Source organism: Bombina bombina, chromosome 4, assembly GCF_027579735.1.
Source record: "Bombina bombina isolate aBomBom1 chromosome 4, aBomBom1.pri, whole genome shotgun sequence".
Taxonomy (NCBI): Eukaryota; Metazoa; Chordata; class Amphibia; order Anura; family Bombinatoridae; genus Bombina; species Bombina bombina.
The window spans coordinates 879,368,414-879,390,291 of NC_069502.1; the positions used below are offsets into that span (position 1 = coordinate 879,368,414).

The window sequence follows — 21,878 nt, forward strand, 5'->3', positions numbered from 1 at the left end:
TCCAGTGGGGACAAAACTCCCTGGGGGGAGATACTGCATAAGCCCTTTTGCCATATAGGTCCAGTGGTGATATTTTCCCATACCAACCTGATTTTAAGTTTCTGTTTTTCCATTGTTCCTTTCAGCCTTACTCTGTTAAACCCACCCCTGTTCCCTCCCCTCCTCTCGATAGTAGTTGTTTGCGCAAATGTTTTTCTCTAGATATGGAGGATTTGTGGCTGAACGTATTACATATGTTTCCAGAAGAAGGACATATTGTTTATTAACTAAATTTCAAGGTCCAAAAGTGACCGTTTGTAACATTAGAGCCCTTCTCTCTAGTTATTTAAATTACATAGGCCCATGAGTGGCCTGTTGATCACTTGGAGGTGCATTCATTTCTTATAAAAAATAGAAAATGAGGTTCCGCTAGTTATATTCAGTGTTTTGTACAATATTACTGTATTGCCTTCTAATTATATGTTGTTATGTACATAGTAATTCAATACTTTCTACCCAAATGTAAAAGCTAACCAAATATTATGGTATATGATGTATATATACTACTGAACTTTTGTTTATTGTCATGTATTTGCAGAACCTCAATAAAAATCCTAAAAAAAATAAATAAATAAATAAAGGAAAGGGAAAATATTTAGTGTGAATAAAATTAGTGGCTTGTCAAGAGACTGCTAGCAATATTGGGTGATAAGTTATGGAATAAATAAAGCCTGAGGGAAATACTGGATGTGTATCTTCTGCATCTGTATAATAACACCCAGCTCTATACAAAGACACAGAAGTGACACTGGCACATGTGTATAGCCAGACACGGGCTGGTTATAGGATCAGTGGTATCTGCATCAGTAAAATAAAATTCAGCACTATAAAATAATAGTTTTAATTGTAAATGTACCTTGGTGTCCTTCACTAAAGGTCTTTATTTTAGAAAATGTCCGCCACAGTCTTGGCTCGTGCCTATCCCTGGCTGACGGTATTCTCATAAAACTTTGGGGCTTGGTTAGGAGTCTGACAATCAGAGCAATGTTATTTAAAAATAAGCAAAACTATACATTTAAAAAAAAAAAAACTTTATGGGCTATATAATTAGATCATTTACAAAACATTTATGCAAAGAAAAAATGAGTGTTTAATATCCCTTTAAGCTGTATCTAACAATAGAGAGGTCAGAAGAATCTATAATGATAAGGGATGGACAATACACAATGTACAATATTATTTTAGAGCTGATATACATGTCTAATGGAGCATAAGCTAGACTGAGAGCTTTGGCTAAAAGCGACAGTAGTCCTGAGGCGATACCACCTCTCTTTTTTCTTTCTTTTTCCTCTTTTCCTCCTGTGTAAGCCCCTAAGTACTAGGAATAGCAGGGATTTCCCAAAACTTTTATAAGCTCTCCTAATGGAGAAGGGATAAAGTCTCTCAAAAATTCCTCTTTTATATAACAAAGATTGAATAGGTAAACATTAGGCCAGGGAGTAAATGCTTTGAAAAAGCGAATAAGTTGTAAAGGTTATAATCCCAGATATAATTAGTAGAGGTATATACTGGAGTTTTAGGGAGACTATTTCTTAGAATGAGGGGTGAGGAAACAAGTCCTGTCTAATCCTGGAAGTTTATTAAACAGGAGCCCTCTGTAAAAAGATTTATGTGATCAGGCGATATTCTTTCTTATATGGGAGATCCTTGTGTATACTCTGCTTCCTGATGCAGGCACAATAGAAGGTGACTTTATAGCTGTTATAACCTCTTTTTCAACATTAAAGTGGCAGACTGGATAGTCATTCAAGGGAAATAAGGCACAAGCAGGTTGTAGAATAGCGCTAATGTCGGAATGAAGTAGCATAGATTATTCTTGCGGTCTTGGAGATAAAGGTTGAAGCAGGGACCTTAGCCAGATGCGAGTATCTTATGGGGGTGTTGTTCCCCACCAACCCATAGAACACCAGGTCACTTGATGAGGTAGAAGCAGATTTAGCTGTGCCGGACTGGCAATGCTGACTCCCCAGCCACATGCGAGATCGGCGCGTCCTCCGCCCACCAGCAGCTCCGGTCTCAAGCAGTGCGGCTCACCACGAGCCTCCGATTCTATGTACCTCTGCTGTGTTCTTCTTTAGGGCTAGCTCTTTTCTTTAGCATGGGGCATTTGCTGGTTTAAAGCTCCTCCAGCGCTCAATAGATGACAGAAATCCAAACTTGTGCCTTCTCCCAGTATCGCTGTGCCCTGGCGTAAAGTTTAAAAAGACAAATGCGGCAAAACCGTAGCCGGGTTGGCTCAGAACGACTTCCAACTCAGACGGGCAGAGGCCTTGCAGAGTGCCACAGCAAACCCAAACAGGATCTTGGGTAAGTGGCAGAGAGTGGGGCGCGATATCCAGGTGTTTGGCTACAGCACTGACATGACAGTAGTCAGATCTCAGGGAATTGCGGTGGTGCTGTACCTAGATGACATCTTGGTTCAGGCGTCATCTTTTCAACTAGCAAAATCTCATACAGAGATGTTGTCTTTACTACGTTCCCACAGGTGGAAAGTGAAACTGGAAAAGATTTCCCTTTTTCCAGATACAAGGGTGTGTTTCATGAAGATGTCAGAAAATCCAAACTTCTTGCTTCGTGCCTTTCTCTCCAGTCTGCTATTAGTCCATCAGTAGCTCAATGCATGGAGGGGATTGGTCTGATGGTTGCTTCCATGGACATCATTCCTTTTGTTCTGTTCCATCTGAGACCTCTGCAACTATGCATGCTCAGTTAATGGAATGGAGACCATTCAGATCTAACGCAGAGGATCGATCTGGATCCCCTAACAAGAGACTCTCTCTTGTGGTGGATTTCACAGGACCATCTGTCTCAGGGCACATGCTTCCTGAGACCTTCCTGGGTGATTGTGACCATGGACGCCAGCCTGTTAGGCTGGGGAGCAGTTTGGGGCTCATTAAAGCTCAGGGTCTGTGGACTCGGGAGGAGTCTTCTCTTCCCATAAACATCTTAGAGTTGAGAGCAATCTTCAATGCCTTGACAGCTTGGCCTCATTTGTCCTTAGTCCGGTTTATCAGATTCCAGTCGAACAACATCACCTCTGTGGCTTACATCAACCACCAGGGAGGAACTCAGAGTTTATTAGCAATGAAGGAGGTGACTCGAATTCTTCAGTGGGCGGAAGCTCAGGATTATCTCCTATCTGCCATCCACATTCCAGGAGTGGACAACTGGGAGGCAGATTTTCTAAGCATACTGACCTTCCATCCCGGGGAGTGGGCTCTCCATCCGGAAGTATTCTCAAAGAAAGCTCAGGTGGGGGGTCCCGGAGTTAGATCTAATGGCGTCTCGCCAAAACGCCAAGCTTCTAAAGTATGGCTCAAGGTCAAGAGATCCTCAAGCCGTTCTGATAGACGCTCTGGTGGTTCCTTGGAACTTCAATCTAGCATACCTGTTTCCTCCGTTTGCTCTTCCACGAGTCATTGCTTATATCCATCAGGAGAGAGCGTCCGTGATTCTAATAGCTCCTTCATGGCCTTGCAGAATCTGGTTCGCGGATCTGGTGAAGATGTAATCTCTTCCACCTTGGCGTTTACCTCTAAGGAAGGACCTTCTACTTCAGGGTCCATTCCTTCATCCAAATCTAGATTCTCTGAAGCTGACTGATTGGAGATTGAACGCCTATTTTTGGCTAAGTGTGGCTCCTCTGAGACAGTCATTGATACCATGCTTCAGGCTCGTAAAGCCGTTACTCTCAAGATTTACCATAAGGTATGGCGCAAATACCCATATTGGTGTGAATCGAAGGGTTTCTCTTGGAGCAGGGTAAGGGTACACAGAATTTTGGCTTTTCTTCAGGAGGGCCTGGAGAAGGGCTTGTCAGTCAGTACTCTGAAGGGTCAGATTTCTGCACTGTCTGTTCTTTTGCATAAACGTCTGGCAGATCTGCCAGATCTCCAATCTTTTGTTCAGGCTCTGGTCAGAATTAGGCCTGTGTATAAACCTGCTGTTCCTCCTTGGAGCCTTAACCATGTTCTTAAAGTTTTGCAGCAGGCTCCGTTTGAGCTGATGCATTCTGTTGATATTAAATTATCTTGGAAGGTTTTATTTCTTCTTGCTATTTCTTTTGTTCGCAGAGTTTCTGAGCTTTTGGCTCTGCAGTGTGATTCCCCTTACCTTATTTTTCATGCGAATAAGGCGGTACTCCGTACTAAGCTGGGATTTCTTCCCAAGGTAGTGTCGGATCTCAATATTAATCAGGAAATTGTTGTTCCTTCTTTTTGTCCCAATCCTTCTTCCCAGAAGGAACGTCTTTTGCATAACCTAGATGTTGTGCGTGCTCTAAAATTTACCTGCAAGCAACTAAAGATTTTCGGTAATCTTCTGCCCTGTTTTTTGTTTTCTCTGGTAAGCGTAAGAAGGCCACTTCTACTACTCTTTCTCCCTGGTTGAGAAGTGTTATTCGGTTAGCTTATAAGACAGCTGGACAACAGCCTCCTGAGAGAATTACAGCTCATTCCACTAGGGCTGTCTCTTCTTCCTGTGCCTCTGTGGAGCAAATTTGCAAGGCGGCCACATGGTCCTCTTTGCATACCTTTTCCAAATTCTACAAATTTTATACTTTTGCCTCGGCTAAGGCTTCTTTTGGGAAAAAGTTCTTCAAGCGGTGGTGCCTTCTGTTTAGGTCCGCCTGTCTTTTTCTCCCTCCCTTTCATTCTGTGTCCTCTAGCTTGGGTATTGGTTCCCACTAGTAATTGGAATGAAATAGTAATCTCTCCATGCCTTAGGAAAGAAAACAAAATTTATGCTTACCTGATAAATTTATTTATTTCCGGGCATGGAGTGTCCACAACCTGCCCTTATTTAAATTAAAGACGGCAGTTTTTTGTATAAACCTCAGGCATCTCTCTATAAACTTGTGTTATCTTCTTTTTCCATTTCCTTCGGTCGAATGATGGGGTTATGGGTAGGGGAAGTGAACTTAACAGCTCTGCTGGGGTGCTCTTTGCCTCCTCCTGCTGGCCAGGAGTTGAATATCCCACTAGTAATTGGAATGAAATTGTGCACTCTCCATGCCTGGAAAGAAAGACATTTATCAGGTAAGCATACATTTTGTTTTTGTGTGAAAATTATGGATTACCAACCATGCACCTCCATTTCCTCATAGCATTCTAATGAAGGTACGTCACCACTCGTCAGATTCTTGGGCGGTGGCGGCCGCACGCACTAACAACAGCCATCAGATTGGTGGACATTCCAGCAACAATCTGATGGCTGTTAGTGGTCTGATAAGTTTGCTATTACCAGAGCATGGAGAGGACCAGTGAGGATTGGGCATGTACCAAGTGCAATGGATGGGGTAGTTCCTCATATATGTCCCAACTGTTTCGCTTCAGATCTAATGTCTGTCCAGTCCCGGACCCCCTGGTATTTACCCTATCTTCTCTTCTACTGTTCCATCCCAGTGCTAGTACCTGCTCCGCAGGTCAGAACCTCTCCCCGCTTCTGCACAGGGATCTGCCCCGTCAGGTATATGTATTTACATCACTCTGCTCCAGGTCACTCATTTACTAGACTTATTGCATTTGCACCGTTTCATTGCCCCACTCACTCTGCTGCCAGTATTAGTGATATATTTATCTCTTGTACGTTATACCTCATCCATTGCACTTGGTACATGCCCAATCCTCACTTGTCCTCTCCATGCTCCAGTAATAGCAAACTTATCAGACCACTAACAACAGCCATCAGATTGTTGTTGAAATGTCCAACAATCTGATGGCTGTTGTAAGTGCGTGTGGCCGCCACCGTCTAAGAATCTGATGAGTGGTGACATACCTTCATTAGAATGCTATGAGGAAGTGGAGCACATGCGCTGTGCTTATTTCTTATCAGACAGCTGACAAAACGTCACTTCTGTTCGCTAGTCTGATAAGTTCATTCTTCTGATAGAACAACCCCCTTATCTCAGGGTTATTTACAGACTTGTATTTTAGCTTATTAGTGCTGACTTGTGAATAACTTCACGGGAGTGAGCACAATGTTATTTATATGTCACACATGACGTAGCCCTGTTTTGCTGTGAAAAGCTAAAAAAATGTCCTGAGATAAGGGTGGTCTGCAGGGGCTTAGAAACAGGCAGACATTTAAAGGTTGTGCAAAGCTGGGGAATGGGTAGTAAAGACGTTATCTATATTTTTAAACAGTAAAAATATTGGTGTAGAGTGTCGCTTTAATCCCAACATCAGCAGTGTCTGGAAAATAGGCCCTGACATTTGGAAAACTGCTATGATCTTTGCACCCTGAACAGCCACACCTCTCCCCTGCTTGCACTTCTGCCACAGTCACTTGTTACTGTTTCCCAGGTTCTTTGACTCTTTGTAGCAGACTCTGTTCTATCTTCCCTCCAACTCTTATAAGGCTGCCTTAGAGGTAAAGTTCTGTTCATTCCTATGTGTTTTTCGGACAATCCATTGATTAAACCACTGCAGTGCTTTTGGTTTAGAGATGTGATTTGAACTATGAATTATTCATGTGGGTTAGGGTGAGCAGGATTTGGATCACTGTTGTGGGATGTTCTTGACAACCAAACTGCTAACTAACTACTGCGAGTGTGTTCAGCTTCATTACCTATGTATGTTACAGATAAACCAGTGCTGTGAGTATGGATTGCAGCAGTGTTTTAAAGGGACATTAAATGGTAACAACCACAGAACTTAATAAATAAGTACCTTGTTATTGTAAACATTTGTCCTCTGTGCTATCTTGGTCCTGCTCATCCATATGAAAATATCACAGGAATAGTACAGGCGGTGCATGCTCCAAGAAAAGTTATGCACACACACAAGCAAGTCTCCTTTTTACTGGTGACAGAGCTTACACAGTGCACCAGCAGTGCTTTATGACATTTGTTGTTTGCTCATGCACTGAAGAGAGCTAGTAATAATATGGTGCCACCCTGCAGAGGTTGCGGGTGGCTTAGCTGGAAAAATAAATACTAGATTTGTGATATAGTATTGCTTTACCTTTTATATTTATCACTCATATACTTGTTTTAATGTTACCTATTACATAAAACACATTTTTTCTGAGATTTGTATACAATTTAATGTACCCTTAACCCTTTTTTTGGTAATTAAGGGTTAAAGGGACAGTCATCTCCAAAATTGTTATTGTTTAAAAAGATAGATAATCCCTTTATTACCCATTCCCCAGTTTTGCATAACCAACACAGTTATATTAATCTACTTTTCAATTCTGTGATTACCTTGTATCTAAGCCTCATTTGACAGCCCCCTGATCACATAATTTTCTGTTGACTTGCATTTTAGCCAATTAATGCAGTGTCATCCACAATGTTATCTATATGGCACACATGAATTAGCAGTCTCTTGTTGTGAAAAGCTAATAAAAAAAGCATGTGATAAGAGACTGTCTGTAGTGGCTTAGAAACGGGTAGAAATTTAGAGGTTTAAATGTTATAAAGTATGTTAATATAACAATGTTGGTTGTGCAAAGCTGGGGAATGGGCAGTAAAGGCATTATCTATCTTTTTAAACAATAAAACTTGGTGTTGACTGTCCCTTTTAAATTATCATGCGGCCACTCCAAAATGACTCATTTCTGAATTTTTTGACTTCTTCCTTGATTTGAAGTAATTTGTCAACCCTGAAATACCACGTACAGAGACGGACAGTCATTTATATTTAATCTGATAAGGAGAAAAGCTCTGTGGTATTACTGTACCCTTAAGTCAATTCTATTCTGTTATTTAGTTCTAGTTCATTTAAAAGTTTCCTTTTTATTTGCATTGAAGGGATATATACGTATATATTATTTCAAATGATATCTTAAAAGCAATACTTACCTGTCCTTGCTTCATTTCAAGCTTAAAGCCAACCCAGAGCTGATATGGGAGTAATTCCTGGGAGTGGTCTTTTGGGGGGACTGGGCTTTTTGAGGGGGAGTGGAACTCTCCAAAGGCATTGGTTACTTTAGAGGTTTGAAATAAAAGGTCATAGTTTTCAGGTACGTTTTGCACATAATTATTTTTTTTTTAAATAAACCTTCATGCCACTTTAAGAATTATTAATCATAAGCTGAGATCCAACAGTACAGCATGTAGTGAAGAGAAAACAAGCTTCACAAAAAAGAGGCATTGATTCAAGGGAGAAAAGCATAATTCTGTTACTGTATAAATCCCTGGTAAGACCTTACCTTGAGTATGGAGTGCAGTCCAATCGCAAAAAAAGATATTGCAGAACTAGAAAAAGTTCAGAGAAGGGCCACAAAGCTAATAAGGGAAATGGATCATTTAAGCTATGAGGAGAAGCTACCCGAACTGGGTTGGTTTTCTCTAGAAAAAAGGCCCTTGAGAGGTGGCATGATTACTTTATATAAATATATTCAAGGCGCATATACAGAGATGGCAGAAGCTCTGTTTATTCCAAGAAAATTGTTTGTGACAAGGTCACAATTTAAGTTTGTGGGAAAGGAGATTTAATCTCCTGCAACGGAAACGTTTTTTCACTGTCGGCTAGATTACAAGTTGTGCGTTACGGTTTTAACGCTGAAAAAATGACAATGTCAGCATAAAAACAGTAATGCAGCCATTACGAGTTGTGTCGGTATAGCTATACCGCAAGCATTTTAGCCTGTAACGCAACGTCAATCCCGCACTCAAAAAAACATAATTTATGCTTACCTGATAAATTTATTTCTCTTGTGATGTATCGAGTCCACGGATTCATCCTTACTTGTGGGATATTCTCCTTCCCTACAGGAAGTGGCAGAGAGAGCACCCACAGTATAGCTGTCTATATAGCTCCCCCCTTAGCTCCACCCCCCAGTCATTCAACCGAAGGCTAGGAAGAAAAAGGAGAAACCATAGGGTGCAGTGGTGACTGAAAGTTTAAAAATAAAAATATATATGCCTGTCTTAAATAAACAGGGCGGGCCGTGGACTCAATACATCACAAGAGAAATAAATTTATCAGGTAAGCATAAATTATGTTTTCTCTTGTAAGATGTATCGAGTCCACAGATTCATCCTTACTTGTGGGATACCAATACCAAAGCTTTAGGACACGGATGAAGGGAGGGACAAGACAGGGACCTTAAACGGAAGGCACCACTGCTTGTAGAACCTTTCTCCCAAAAATAGCCTCCAAAGAAGCAAAAGTATCACATTTGGAAAATTTGGAAAAAGTATGAAGCGAAGACCAAGTCGCCGCCTTACAAATCTGTTCAACAGAAGCCTCATTTTTAAAAGCCCATGTGGAAGCCACAGCTCTAGTAGAATGAGCAGTAATTCTTTCAGGAGGCTGCTGTCCAGCAGTCTCATAGGTCAAACGGATGATGCTTTTCAGCCAAAAGGAAAGAGTGGTAGCCGTAGCCTTTTGGCCTCTCCGCTTACCAGAATAAACAACAAACAATGAAGATGTTTGACGGAAATCTTTGGTTTCTTGTAAGTAGAACTTTAAAGCACGAACCACATCAAGATTGTGCAACAGACGTTCCTTCTTTGATGAAGGATTAGGACACAGAGAAGGAACAACAATCTCTTGATATTCTTATTAGAAACAACCAGGTTTGGTACGCAAAACCACCTTATCTGCATGGAAAATAAGATAAGGGGAATCACACTGTAAAGCAGAAAGCTCAGATACTCTTCGAGCCGAAGAGATAGCAACTAAGAACAAAACTTTCCAAGATAGAAGCTTAATATCTATGGAATGCATAGGTTCAAACGGAACCCCTTGAAGAACTCTAAGGACTAAGTTTAGGCTCCAAGGCGGAGCAGCAGGCTTAAATACAGGCTTAATTCTGACCAAAGCCTGACTAAAAGTTTTAACGTCTGGGACATCTGCCAGACGTTTGTGTAGTAGAATAGACAAAGCAGATATTTGTCCTTTTAGAGAACTAGCTGATAATCCCTTCTCCAAACCCTCTTGGAGAAAAGACAATATTCTAGGAATCCTAATCTTACTCCACGAGTAACCTTTGGATTCACACCAATAAAGATATTTGCGCCAAATCTTATGATAGATCTTCCTGGTGACAGGCTTTCTAGCCTGAATCAGGGTATCAATGACCGACTCAGAGAACCCACGCTTTGATAGAACTAGGCGTTCAATCTCCAAGCAGTCAGACGCAGAGAAACTAGATTTGGATGTGAGAACGGACCTTGGATTAGAAGGTCCCGCCTCATTGGCAGGGTCCACGGTGGAACCGAGGACATGCCCACTAGGTCTGCATACCAAGTCCTGCGTGGCCACGCAGGTGCTATCAGAATCACCAAAGCTCTCTCCTGCTTGATTCTGGCAACCAGACGTGGAAGGAGAGGAAGTGGTGGAAATACGTAGGCCAGATTGAAGGACCATGGTACTGCTAGAGCATCTATCAGTACCGCCTTGGTATCCCGGGACCTGGACCCGTAACAAGGAAGTTTGGCATTCTGACGCGACGCCATCAGGTCTAATTCTGGTGTGCCCCATAGCTGAATCAGCTGAGCAAATACCTCCGGATGGAGTTCCCACTCCCCCGGATGAAAAGTCTGACGACTTAGAAAATCCGCCTCCCAGTTCTCTACTCCTGGAATGTGGATTGCTGAGAGATGGCAAGAGTGATCCTCTGCCCATCGGATTATTTTGGTTACTTCCATCATCGCTAGAGAACTCCTTGTTCCTCCCTGATGATTGATATGCTACAGTCGTGATGTTGTCCGACTGAAACCTGATTAATTTGGCTGCAGCAAGCTGAGGCCATGCCTGAAGCTCCTTGAATATCGCTCTCAGTTCTAGGATGTTTATCGGAAGAAGAGATTCCTCCCGAGACCATAAGCCCTGTGCTTTCAGGGATTTCCAGACTGCACCCCAGCCTAGCAGGCTGGCATCTGTCATTACAATGAGCCACTCTGGCCTGTGGAAGTACATTCCCTGAGACAGGTGGTCCTGAGACAACCACCAGAGAAGAGAATCTCTGGTCTCCTGGTCCAGATGCAGTTGAGGAGATAAATCTGCATAATCCCCATTCCACTGTTTGAGCATGCATAGTTGCAGTGGTCTGAGGTGTAGGCGGGCAAAAAGAACTATGTCCATTGCCGCTACCATGAGTACGATTACCTCCATACACTGAGCCACAGATGGCCGAGGAATGGAATGAAGAGTTCGGCAAGTGGTTAAGAGTTTTGATTTTCTGACTTCCGTCAGAAATATTTTCATTTCTACCGAATCTACCAGAAAGGAAACTCTTGTGAGAGGGAAGAGAGAACTCTTTTTTTATGTTTACCTTCCACCCGTGAGATCTCAGAAAAGCCAAAACAATGTCCGTATGAGACTTGGCTAGCTGAAAAGTCGACGCCTGAATTAAGATGTCGTCTAGATAAGGCGCCACTGCTATGCCCCGAGGTTGTAGAACCGCCAGAAGGGACCCTAGCACCTTTGTGAAAAATTCTTGGAGCCGTGGCTAACCCGAAGGAAAGAGCCACAAACTGGTAATGCCTGTTTAGAAAGGCAAATCTGAGAAATTCATGATGATCTCTGTGAATAGGGATGTGTAGATACGCATCCTTTAAGTCCACGGTAGTCATATATTGACCTTCCTGGATCAGAGGCAGAATAGTCCGAATGGTCTCCATCTTGAATGATGGAACCTTAAGGAACTTGTTTAGAATTTTGAGATCCAAGATTGGTCTGAAAGTTCCCTCTTTTTTGGGAACCACAAACAGGTTTGAGTAGAACCCTAGTCCCTGTTCCTCTTTTGGGCATGGTAAGCAAATATTCTACACAGCGTAAGAACGCCTCTCTTTGTCTGGTTTACAGACAATCGAGAAATATGAAATCTCCCCCGTGGAAGGGAGTCTTTGAATTTCAGAAGATATCCCTGGGACACAATTTCTAAAGCCCAGGGATCGTGAACATCTCTTGCCCAAGCCTGAGTGAAGAGAGTCTGCCCCCTACTAGATCCGGTCCCGGATCGGGGGCTACCCCTTCATGCTGTCTTAGAGGCAGCTGCAGGCTTCTTGGCCTGTTTACCCTTGTTCCAAGCCTGGTTAGGTCTCCAGACTGACTTGGATTGGGCAAGATTCCCCTCTTGCTTTGCAGCAGAGGAAGCCAAAACGGAACCACTCTTGAAATTCTGAAAGGAATGAAAATTACTTTGTTTGATCTTCATCTTATTTGATCTATCCTGAGGAAGGGCATGACCTTTCCCTCCAGTGATGTCTGAAATAATCTCTTTCAGTTCAGGCCCGAATAGGGTATTTCCTTTGAAAGGGATGTTCAAAAGTTTAGATTTGGATGACACATCAGCAGACCAGGACTTAAGCCATAACGCCCTGCGTGCTAAAATGGCAAAAATCTTTGCCGCTAATTTAGCCAGTTGAAAAGCGGCATCTGTAATAAAAGAATTAGCCAATTTAAGGGCATTGATTCTGTCCATAATCTCCTCTAATGGAGTCTCCATCTGAAGAGCCTCTTCTAGAGCCTTAAACCAGAAAGCAGCTGCAGTAGTTACAGGAACAATGCACGCAATAGGTTGAAGAGAAAAACCCTGATGAACAAAAATTTTCTTCAGGAGACCCTCTAATTTTTTATCCATAGGATCTTTGAAAGCACAACTGTCTTTGATAGGTATAGTTGTACGCTTAGACAGAGTAGAAATATCTCCCTCCACCTTAGGGACTGTCTGCCACGAGTCCCGCATGGTGTCAGATATGGGAAACATTTTCTTAAAAACAGGAGGGGGAGAGAACGGAATACCTGGTCTATCCCACTCCTTAGTAATAATATTCACAATCCTCTTAGGAACTGGAAAAACATCAGTGTAAACAGGAACCTCTAAGTATTTATCCATTTTTCACAATTTCTCTGGAACCACTATAGGGTCACAATCATCTAGAGTCGCTAATACCTCCCTGAGCTATAAGCGGAGGTGTTCAAGCTTAAATTTAAAGGCCGTCATATCAGAATCTGTCTGAGGAAGCGTCTTTCCTGAATCAGAAATTTCTCCCTCAGATAACAAATCCCTCACCCCTACTTCAGAGCATTGTGAGGGCATATCAGATACGGCTACTAAAGCGTCAGATGGCTCAGCATTTTTCCTAAACCCAGAGCTGTCCCGCTTTCCTTGTAAACCAGGCAGTTTAGATAAAACCTCTGTGAGGGTTGTATTCATAACTGTGGCCATGTCTTGTAAAGTAAAAGAATTTGACGCACTAGAGGTACTTGGCGTCACTTGTGCGGGCGTTACTGGTTGTGACACTTGGGGAGAGCTAGATGGCGAACCCTCATTTACTTCTGACTGAGAATCATCTATTGCTCTATTTTTAAGTGCTAATATATGTTTTTTATAGTTTATAGACATATCAGTACAATTTGGACACATTCTAAGAGGGGGTTCCACAATGGCTTCCAAACATATTAAACAAGGATTTTCCTTGGTGTCAGACATGTTAAACAGGCTAGTAATGTAACAAGCAAGCTTGGAAAACACTGTAATCAAAGTAAAAAACACTTAGAAATAAAACGGTACTGTGCCTTTAAGAAAAAAAAAGCTGCACCAGTTCTGCAAAACAGTGTAAAAAAGCAGTAAACTTAACGAAATTTTTACAGTAGCATTATAAAGGCTTAGTAACTTTGCACAGCTATGCAAATAAACAATTAACCCTTAAATGGCAAAAACCGATTGAAAAAACGTTAACCCCAGTAAAAAAGACTTTCAGCACCATGCCACAGCTCTGCTGTGGCTCCTACCTGCCCTTCAGAACGATTTGTGGGGGGAAAAACTTCTTTAACAACCCTCAAACACAGCAGAAACGACAGGAGAAGCAGTGATATGTCTCAGGGGAAAGGAAACTGCGCAACTGAGGCCCCTCCCACCTTACTCAATGTTTTGAGGCCTACCAGAGAAACACCAGAGTATCTCTTAATTAAACATGTGAGTTACAAAACTCAAAACCAAGCCACAATGACCCCTTTAGTCCCTTCAAAAAACATTATAAATGCATCAAAAAAAAGTTTTTCCTAACAGTGTCACCAGTAACTAATGAGCCCTTGCAAGCAAGCTGAAATTCCTGTTAAAGTATCTGAATACAGCTTACCCTTCCCTCATGGGGATATTGTCAGCCTTTTCTAGATTTAACACGGTCTGTCTAGAAAAATATAGACTGAACATACCTCATATGCAGCTTAGTCTGCAAACCGTTCTCCCAACTGAAGTTTTCCTATACTCTTCAGGCCTTGTGAGAACAGCAGTGGATCTTAGTTACAAAGTGTTAAGATCATCATCCCTCTTGCAGAAATCTTCATCCCTTTTCTGCCAGAGAGTAAATAGTACACACCGATACCATTTAAAATAATAAACTCTTGCTTGAGAAGTAAAAAACTACATTTTAGTCACCACATAGCTCTTTGCCCTTCCTAGCAGTTAAGCAGGCAGAGAGAATGACGGGGGGGGGTGGAGCTAAGGGGGGAGCTATATAGACAGCTCTGCTGTGGGTGCTCTCTCTGCCACTTCCTGTAGGGAAGGAGAATATCCCACAAGTAAGGATGAATCCATGGACTCGATACATCTAACAAGAGAAAATTACGTTTTTGCGTGGGATTTCCATAGCGCCGGTATTACAGGTTGTGCGGTGAGGCTAAAATGCGTTACAGCCTATACCAACACAATCCATACCCTAGATACATTTAAAAATTGTTTGGCTACATGTCTGGCTAGAAACAAAATTCATGGATATGATGGCTTGTATTAAATGGGTCACCTTTTAGTGGGATTACTTTAAGCTCAACTGGAGTTTTTATTTGTAAGTATATTAGATTTGTATAGGTTGAACTCAATGGACTTCGGTCTTTTTTCAAACTCATCTACTATGTTACAAAGTCAATAAAAGAAGCATTGTGAGTGCAAATAACTAAATCAACATTTGTACACAGAGGCAATATTTATGAAGTGTAGTTTTGTGACTGCAGTCATTGTCTTCCTGGAACATTATGTGAACACCATTTTAAAAGCACTTTTTTTTATTACGTTACAAAAAACAAAACTAATTCTTGAAATATTTATTTGCTTATGTTAACTACATCTTAATGTACATTGTACATTACTTTTTATATGAAATGATTATCTGATGAGAAGAAAATCCTCATTACAAATAAAGAACATGTGGTATAAATGCAACATTCTAAAAAAATAAATAAAACTGAATGCTTTGTGCACACAAGTAATAGTTAATACTAAAAATAATAATAAAGAGTAATTGTAGATTTGAAATGATTGTAATTACTAAAACTGAAACACAAGCTCTAAAATACATTTAAAAATAGGTTGAAAACAGATATGAATGTTGTTGTAATTTATCTCAGTAATTTAGAAATATGCAATGCAGTATAGTTCTTTAACATACTCCCTAATATCCGGTAAACTGCCTTTAAGCCTTAGCATGGAGGCTGGGGAAAGGTATAGAAGTCATAACATAAATTAGGAGACTAGTTTGCAACAGTTACAATTTTCTAAAGATAATTGTCATTAATAAATAACAGTACTTTCTTTGTATTTCTAATCAACAGGTGAATTTACAAAATCCAATAATCCTACTCATTGTCAGAGTGCAGATTCATCTTTCAATCTTCTTCAAAACCAAAGAAACCTCATGAAAAATGTATTTTATGAACGTGGGAAATGTTTTTCTGGGAATTCACATCTTATTAGACATCAAAAAATGAATTCAGGAAAGAAAGCATTTTCGTGTTCTGAATGTGGAAAACGGTTTACCCAGAAAGCAAATCTTAATAATCATCTGAAAATTCATACAGGAGAGAAAGAATTTTCATGTTCTGAATGTGGGAAATGTTTTACTGTAAAATCAAATCTTATTTCACACCAGAAAATTCATACAGGGGAAAAAGCATTTTCATGTTCTGAGTGTGGGAAATGTTTTAGTCGGAAACCACATCTTACTAGGCATCAAAAAATTCATACAGGAGAGAAAGGATTTTCATGTTCCCAATGTGGAAAATGTTTTGCTCTGAAAACAACTCTTCATACTCATTTGAAAATTCATGCAGGAGAGAGACAATATTCATGTTCTGAATGTGGAAAATGTTTTACCCTGAAATCATATCTTATTTCACATCAGAAAATTCATACAGGGGAGAAAGCATTTTCATGTTCTGACTGTGGGAAATGTTTTACTCGGAAACCACATCTTGTTAGGCATCAAAATATTCATACAGGAGAAAAGGAATTTTCATGTTCCAATTGCGGAAAATGTTTTGCTCTGAAAACAACTCTCAATACTCATTTGAAGACTCATACAGGAGAAAAAGCATTTTCATGTTCTGACTGTGGGAAATGTTTTACTCTGAAATCAAACCTTATTTCGCATCAGAAAGTTCATACAGGGGAAAAAGCATTTTCATGTTCTGACTGTGGGAAATGTTTTACTCGGAAAACACATCTTATTAGGCATCAGAACATTCATATAGGAGAAAAAGCATTTTGATGTTCTGACTTTGGAAAATGTTTTAACCATAAATCAAATCTTATTTCTCATCAAGAAAGTCATACAGGAGAAAAAAACATTTTTATGTCCTGAATTTTACCCTGAAAGGACATCTTGTTACTCATCAGAAAATTAATTTTACAGGAAATCTGGGAAATCAGGGCTTAACCTCATAAGTGCAGAGGGTGACACACAGTTTTCATCCACACAATTTCTAGCATTCTGATGATGACTACATATTGTCCTCTGGGGAGGGGGCATACTTTAGGAGCACCTCAAGAGGTTACAATATGGCACAATGTGTTTGTCATCCTTGGGTGATTTGATATAAAAAAAATTGAGTAGAGGTTCATGGAAGGGAGCTTCTATGTGCAGTTATATAAAAAAGATACCCAAAAGCACTTATTCATATGTTAATAAACCATGAAATGTAGGTACTGTTGAGTGTGTTATAGTCAGATGATCACTGAGGTGACAGCATTTCCCTAGCTGGAGTTTAAATTGACCAGATGTATAGGTGTACAGGAAGAGCCCCTATGTTAACATCAAAAAGTTTTTACTTTTAATTTCCAGTTCCTAAATTCTTTAGAAATTATTCTTTATTTCTCTTTATTTTAGAAAGGTTACCTAATACAATTATAGATCCTCAAACATTTGACTATAGAGTTGAGAACTAAAAATATCCCACACTGTAATGTTATAACCTTGTTTATTAAAATTGTAATCAAAATATGCATTTTTATACTGTTTGTTGTAGATGTCTCACATATGATAAATATATAAAATAATGGTAAAGTCTTAATCTGCTGGGCGTGTTGGAAAAAACAATGTTTAGTTTGTGTGGGGTTCTCATTGAAATATGCCTTCCAGTAGTGTTTAAATTTAAGCATCATCTAAACGCTCCAAAACAGCTCAGCCTTGGGGTGTAAAATTGTTCAGCAGCTAATGGGTGAAAGGGGCATTAAACACTTTTAAATTGTAATATAAAATATTTAGTTATGTGTATTAAATGTACTTGTATTACTCATTATTCCCCTTTTCCTATAATGTAACTCTAAAAAGTGTTGGCTTCCAAATGCCCATAAGTTTCTGTAAGTAATTGGAGCAGCGATGTTGAAACCTGTTTTTCTTATCTCATCTTTTCTGCTAAGGATAATTAAAGACGGATAAAAGGCTAGATTACGAGTAGCGCACTAACTTGAGCAAGCGAAGTAGTGCTCGTATTGCAGGTTTAAAGTAAAAAGTGTTTGCTCGAGCACAATTCAATTTAACGGGTATCAGGATAGTGCGACTTCAGAGCTCTGGTTAACTGTTACCTCTGACTAAAAAGTTGTACAAAACACATCAAAAGTACATATATAAGTACAGCTACACTCATAATAACACTGTCTAATAAAAATGATTTTTTTTTAAAAAGTCAAGTAACTGAAAAATCATATTTATTTGATATTTATATTAAAGTGTTTACCTGTGTATTTACTATAAATATTTCACATTCTAATGTCCTTCACATAGGGGAATATGTTCTCCACTTTTCGTGCTCCATTGAAGTCTATGGGGTTATGCATTAATATAGCTGCGATATTAAAGTTTGTGTGTTTGTTGGGTTGCAGGTGTAAAAAAAAGTATGTAAGGTAAGAATGCTTTCAAAAATATAAATGCCAATAGTTTATTTTTATTAATTAACAAATTGATAAGTGAGTTAACAGAAGAAAAATCTAAATCAAATAAATATTTGGTGTGACCACCCTTTGTCTTAAAACCAGCATAACATAATTTATGTAAGGAACTTACCTGATAAATTCATTTCTCTTGTTAAGTGTAGTCAGTCCACGGGTCATCCATTACTTATGGGATTATATCTCTTCCCCAACAGGAAGTTGCAAGAGGATCACCCAAGCAGAGCTGCTATATAGCTCCTCCCCTCACATGTCATATCCAGTCATTCTCTTGCAACCTAACTAAAGATAGGTCGTTGTGAGAGGTCTGTGATGTTTTTAAACTTAGTTTATTTCTTCAATCAAAAGTTTGTTATTTTAAATGGCACCGGAGTGTGCTGTTTGTTCTCAGGCAGCATTAGAAGAAGAATCTGCCTGCGTTTTTTATGATCTTAGCAGACGTAACTAAGATCCACTGGCTGTTCTCGCACATTCTGAGGGGTGAGGTAACTTCAGAAAGAGGGGAATAGCATGCAGGGCCCCCCTGCAAACGAGGTATGTGCAGTAAATTATTTTTCTAAGGAATGGAATTGACTGAGAAAATACTGCTAATACCAATGTAATGTAAGTTCAGCCTTAAATGCAGTGGTAGTGACTGGTATTAGGCTGATGAGTGTGTGTACACTGAAGTATTTTTCTAGGGAATGGAATTTCACTCAGAAAATACTGTTAATGCTGAAGTAATGTATGAGCCTTCACTGCAGTAAATGCGACTGGTAGCAGGCTTATTAATAACACTTCATAGCTTTTAAAATATATGTTCAAAACGTTTACTAGCATGTTAATCATTTTTTGTGAGGTACTTGGTGATAAAACTTATTGGGGCATGATTTTTACCACATGGGTATCTTTGTTTTCTGCATAGAAACAGTTTATGAGCTTTCCCACTGTTGTAATATGAGTGGGAGGGGCCTATTTTAGCGCTTTTTTGCGCAGTAAAATTTCAGTCACAATCTTCCTACTTCATCCTCCATGATCCAGGACGTCTCTAGAGAGCTCAGGGGTCTTCAAAATTCGTTTTGAGGGAGGTAATCAGTCACAGCAGACCTGTGACAGTGTGTTTGACTGTGATAAAAACGTTAATTATATAATTGTTATCCGTTTTTGGGTATTAAGGGGTTAATCATCCATTTGCAAGTGGGTGCAATGCTCTGCTAACTTAATACATTTACTGTGAAAATTTGGTTGCTAACTAATTTGGTTCATTGTTATTTCAACTGTGACAGCTTTTTGTGCTTCTTAAAGGCGCAGTAGCGTTTTTTATATTGCTTGTAAATTTATTTGAAAGTATTTTCCAAGCTTGCTAGTCTCATTGCTAGGCTGTTTAAACATGTCTGACACAGATGAATCTCTTTGTTCACTATGTTTAAAGGCCATTGTGGAGCCCAATAGAAATTTGTGTACTAATTGCATTGATGTTACTTTAAATAAAAGTCAATCTTTACATGTAAAGAAATTATCACCAGACAACGAGGGGGAAGTTATGCCGACTAACTCTCCTCACGTGTCAGTACCTTCGCCTCCCGCTCAGGAGGTGCGTGATATTGTGGCGCCAACAGGGAGGCCCATACAAATCACTTTGCAAGACATGGCTACTGTTATGACAGAAGTATTATCTAAATTGCCAGAATTAAGAGGCAAGCGCGATTGCTCTGGGTTAAGGACAGAGCGTGCTGATGATGGGAGAGCCATGTCTGATACTGCGTCACAATTTGCAGAACATGAGGACGGAGAGCTTCATTCTGTAGGTGACGGATCTGATCCAGGAAGATTTCTAATTTTAAATTTAAGCTTGAGAACCTCCGCATATTGCTAGGGGAGGTATTAGCGGCTCTGAATGATTGTAACACGGTTGCAATTCCAGAGAAATTATGTAGGCTGGATAAATACTATGCGGTACCGGTGTGTACTGACGTTTTTCCTATACCTAAGAGGCTTACAGAAATTATTAGCAAGGAGTGGGATAGACCCGGTGTGCCTTTTCCCCCCCCCTCCTATATTTAGAAAAATGTTTCCAATAGACGCCACCACACGGGACTTATGGCAGACGGTCCCTAAGGTGGAGGGAGCAGTTTCTACTTTGGCTAAGCGTACCACTATCCCGGTGGAGGATAGTTGTGCCTTTTCAGATCCAATGGATAAAAAATTAGAAGGTTACCTTAAGAAAATGTTTGTTCAACAAGGTTTTATCTTACAGCCCCTTGCATGCATTGCACCTGTCACTGCTGCGGCGGCATTCTGGTTTGAGTCTCTGGAAGAGGCCATTCGCACAGCTCCATTGGATGAAATTATGAACAAGCTTAAAGCACTTAAGCTAGCTAACGCATTTGTTTCTGATGCTGTCGTACATTTAACCAAACTTACGGCTAAGAACTCCGGATTCGCCATCCAAGCGCGCAGAGCGCTGTGGCTTAAATCCTGGTCAGCTGATGTGACTTCTAAATCTAAATTGCTTAATATTCCTTTCAAAGGGCAGACCTTATTCGGGCCCGGCTTGAAAGAAATTATCGCTGACATTACGGGAGGTAAGGGCCATGCTCTGCCTCAGGACAGGGCCAAATCAAAGGCCAAACAGTCTAATTTTCGTGCCTTTCGTAACCTCAAGGCAGGAGCAGCATCAACTTCCTCCGCTCCAAAACAGGAAGGAGCTGTTGCTCGTTACAGACAGGGCTGGAAAGCTAACCAGTCCTGGAACAAGGGCAAGCAGGCCAGAAAACCTGCTGCTGCCCCTAAGACAGCATGAAGAGAGGGCCCCCTATCCGGAAACGGATCTAGTGGGGGGCAGACTTTCTCTCTTTGCCCAGGCTTGGGCAAGAGATGTCCAGGATCCCTGGGCGTTGGAGATCATATCTCAGGGATATCTTCTGGACTTCAAAGCTTCTCCTCCACAAGGGAGATTTCATCTTTCAAGGTTATCAGCAAACCAAATAAAGAAAGAGGCGTTTCTACGCTGTGTACAAGACCTCTTACTAATGGGGGTGATCCACCCAGTTCCGCGGACGGAACAAGGGCAAGGATTCTATTCAAATCTATTTGTGGTTCCCAAGAAAGAGGGAACCTTCAGACTAATCTTAGACTTAAAGATCCTAAACAAATTCCTAAGAGTTCCATCATTCAAAATGGAAACTATTCGAACCATCCTACCCATGATCCAAGAGGGTCAGTACATGACCACAGTGGACTTAAAGGATGCCTACCTTCACATACCGATTCACAAGGATCATTACCGGTACTTAAGATTTGCCTTCCTAGACAGGCATTACCAGTTTGTAGCTCTTCCCTTCGGGTTAGCTACGGCCCCAAGAATCTTTACAAAGGTTCTGGGCTCACTTCTAGCGGTACTAAGACCGCGAGGCATAGCGGTGGCTCCGTACCTAGACGACATTCTGATACAAGCGTCAAGTTTTCAAACTGCCAAGTCTCATACAGAGATAGTTCTGGCATTTCTGAGGTCACATGGGTGGAAGGTGAACGTGGAAAAGAGTTCTCTATTGCCACTTACAAGGGTTCCCTTCCTAGGGACTCTAATAGATTCTGTAGAGATGAGAATTTACCTGACGGAGGCCAGGTTATCAAAACTTCTAAATGCTTGCCGTGCCCTTCATTCCATTCCACACCCGTCAGTAGCTCAGTGCATGGAGGTAATCGGCTTAATGGTAGCGGCAATGGACATAGTACCA

General features: G+C 40.7%; 1 protein-coding gene across 1 annotated transcript in view; it reads left to right on the forward strand.

Moving 5' to 3' along the window:
• LOC128657412 (zinc finger protein OZF-like) overlaps positions 1–17,212 on the forward strand; it is a 174,088-nt gene extending 156,876 nt beyond the window's left edge. The window contains exon 8 of the mRNA XM_053711752.1: positions 15,546–17,212. Coding sequence (XP_053567727.1) covers positions 15,546–16,480 — 935 coding nt within the window. The 3' untranslated portion in view covers positions 16,481–17,212. The remainder of the gene's footprint in view (positions 1–15,545) is intronic.
• Positions 17,213–21,878: the final 4,666 nt, after the last annotated feature.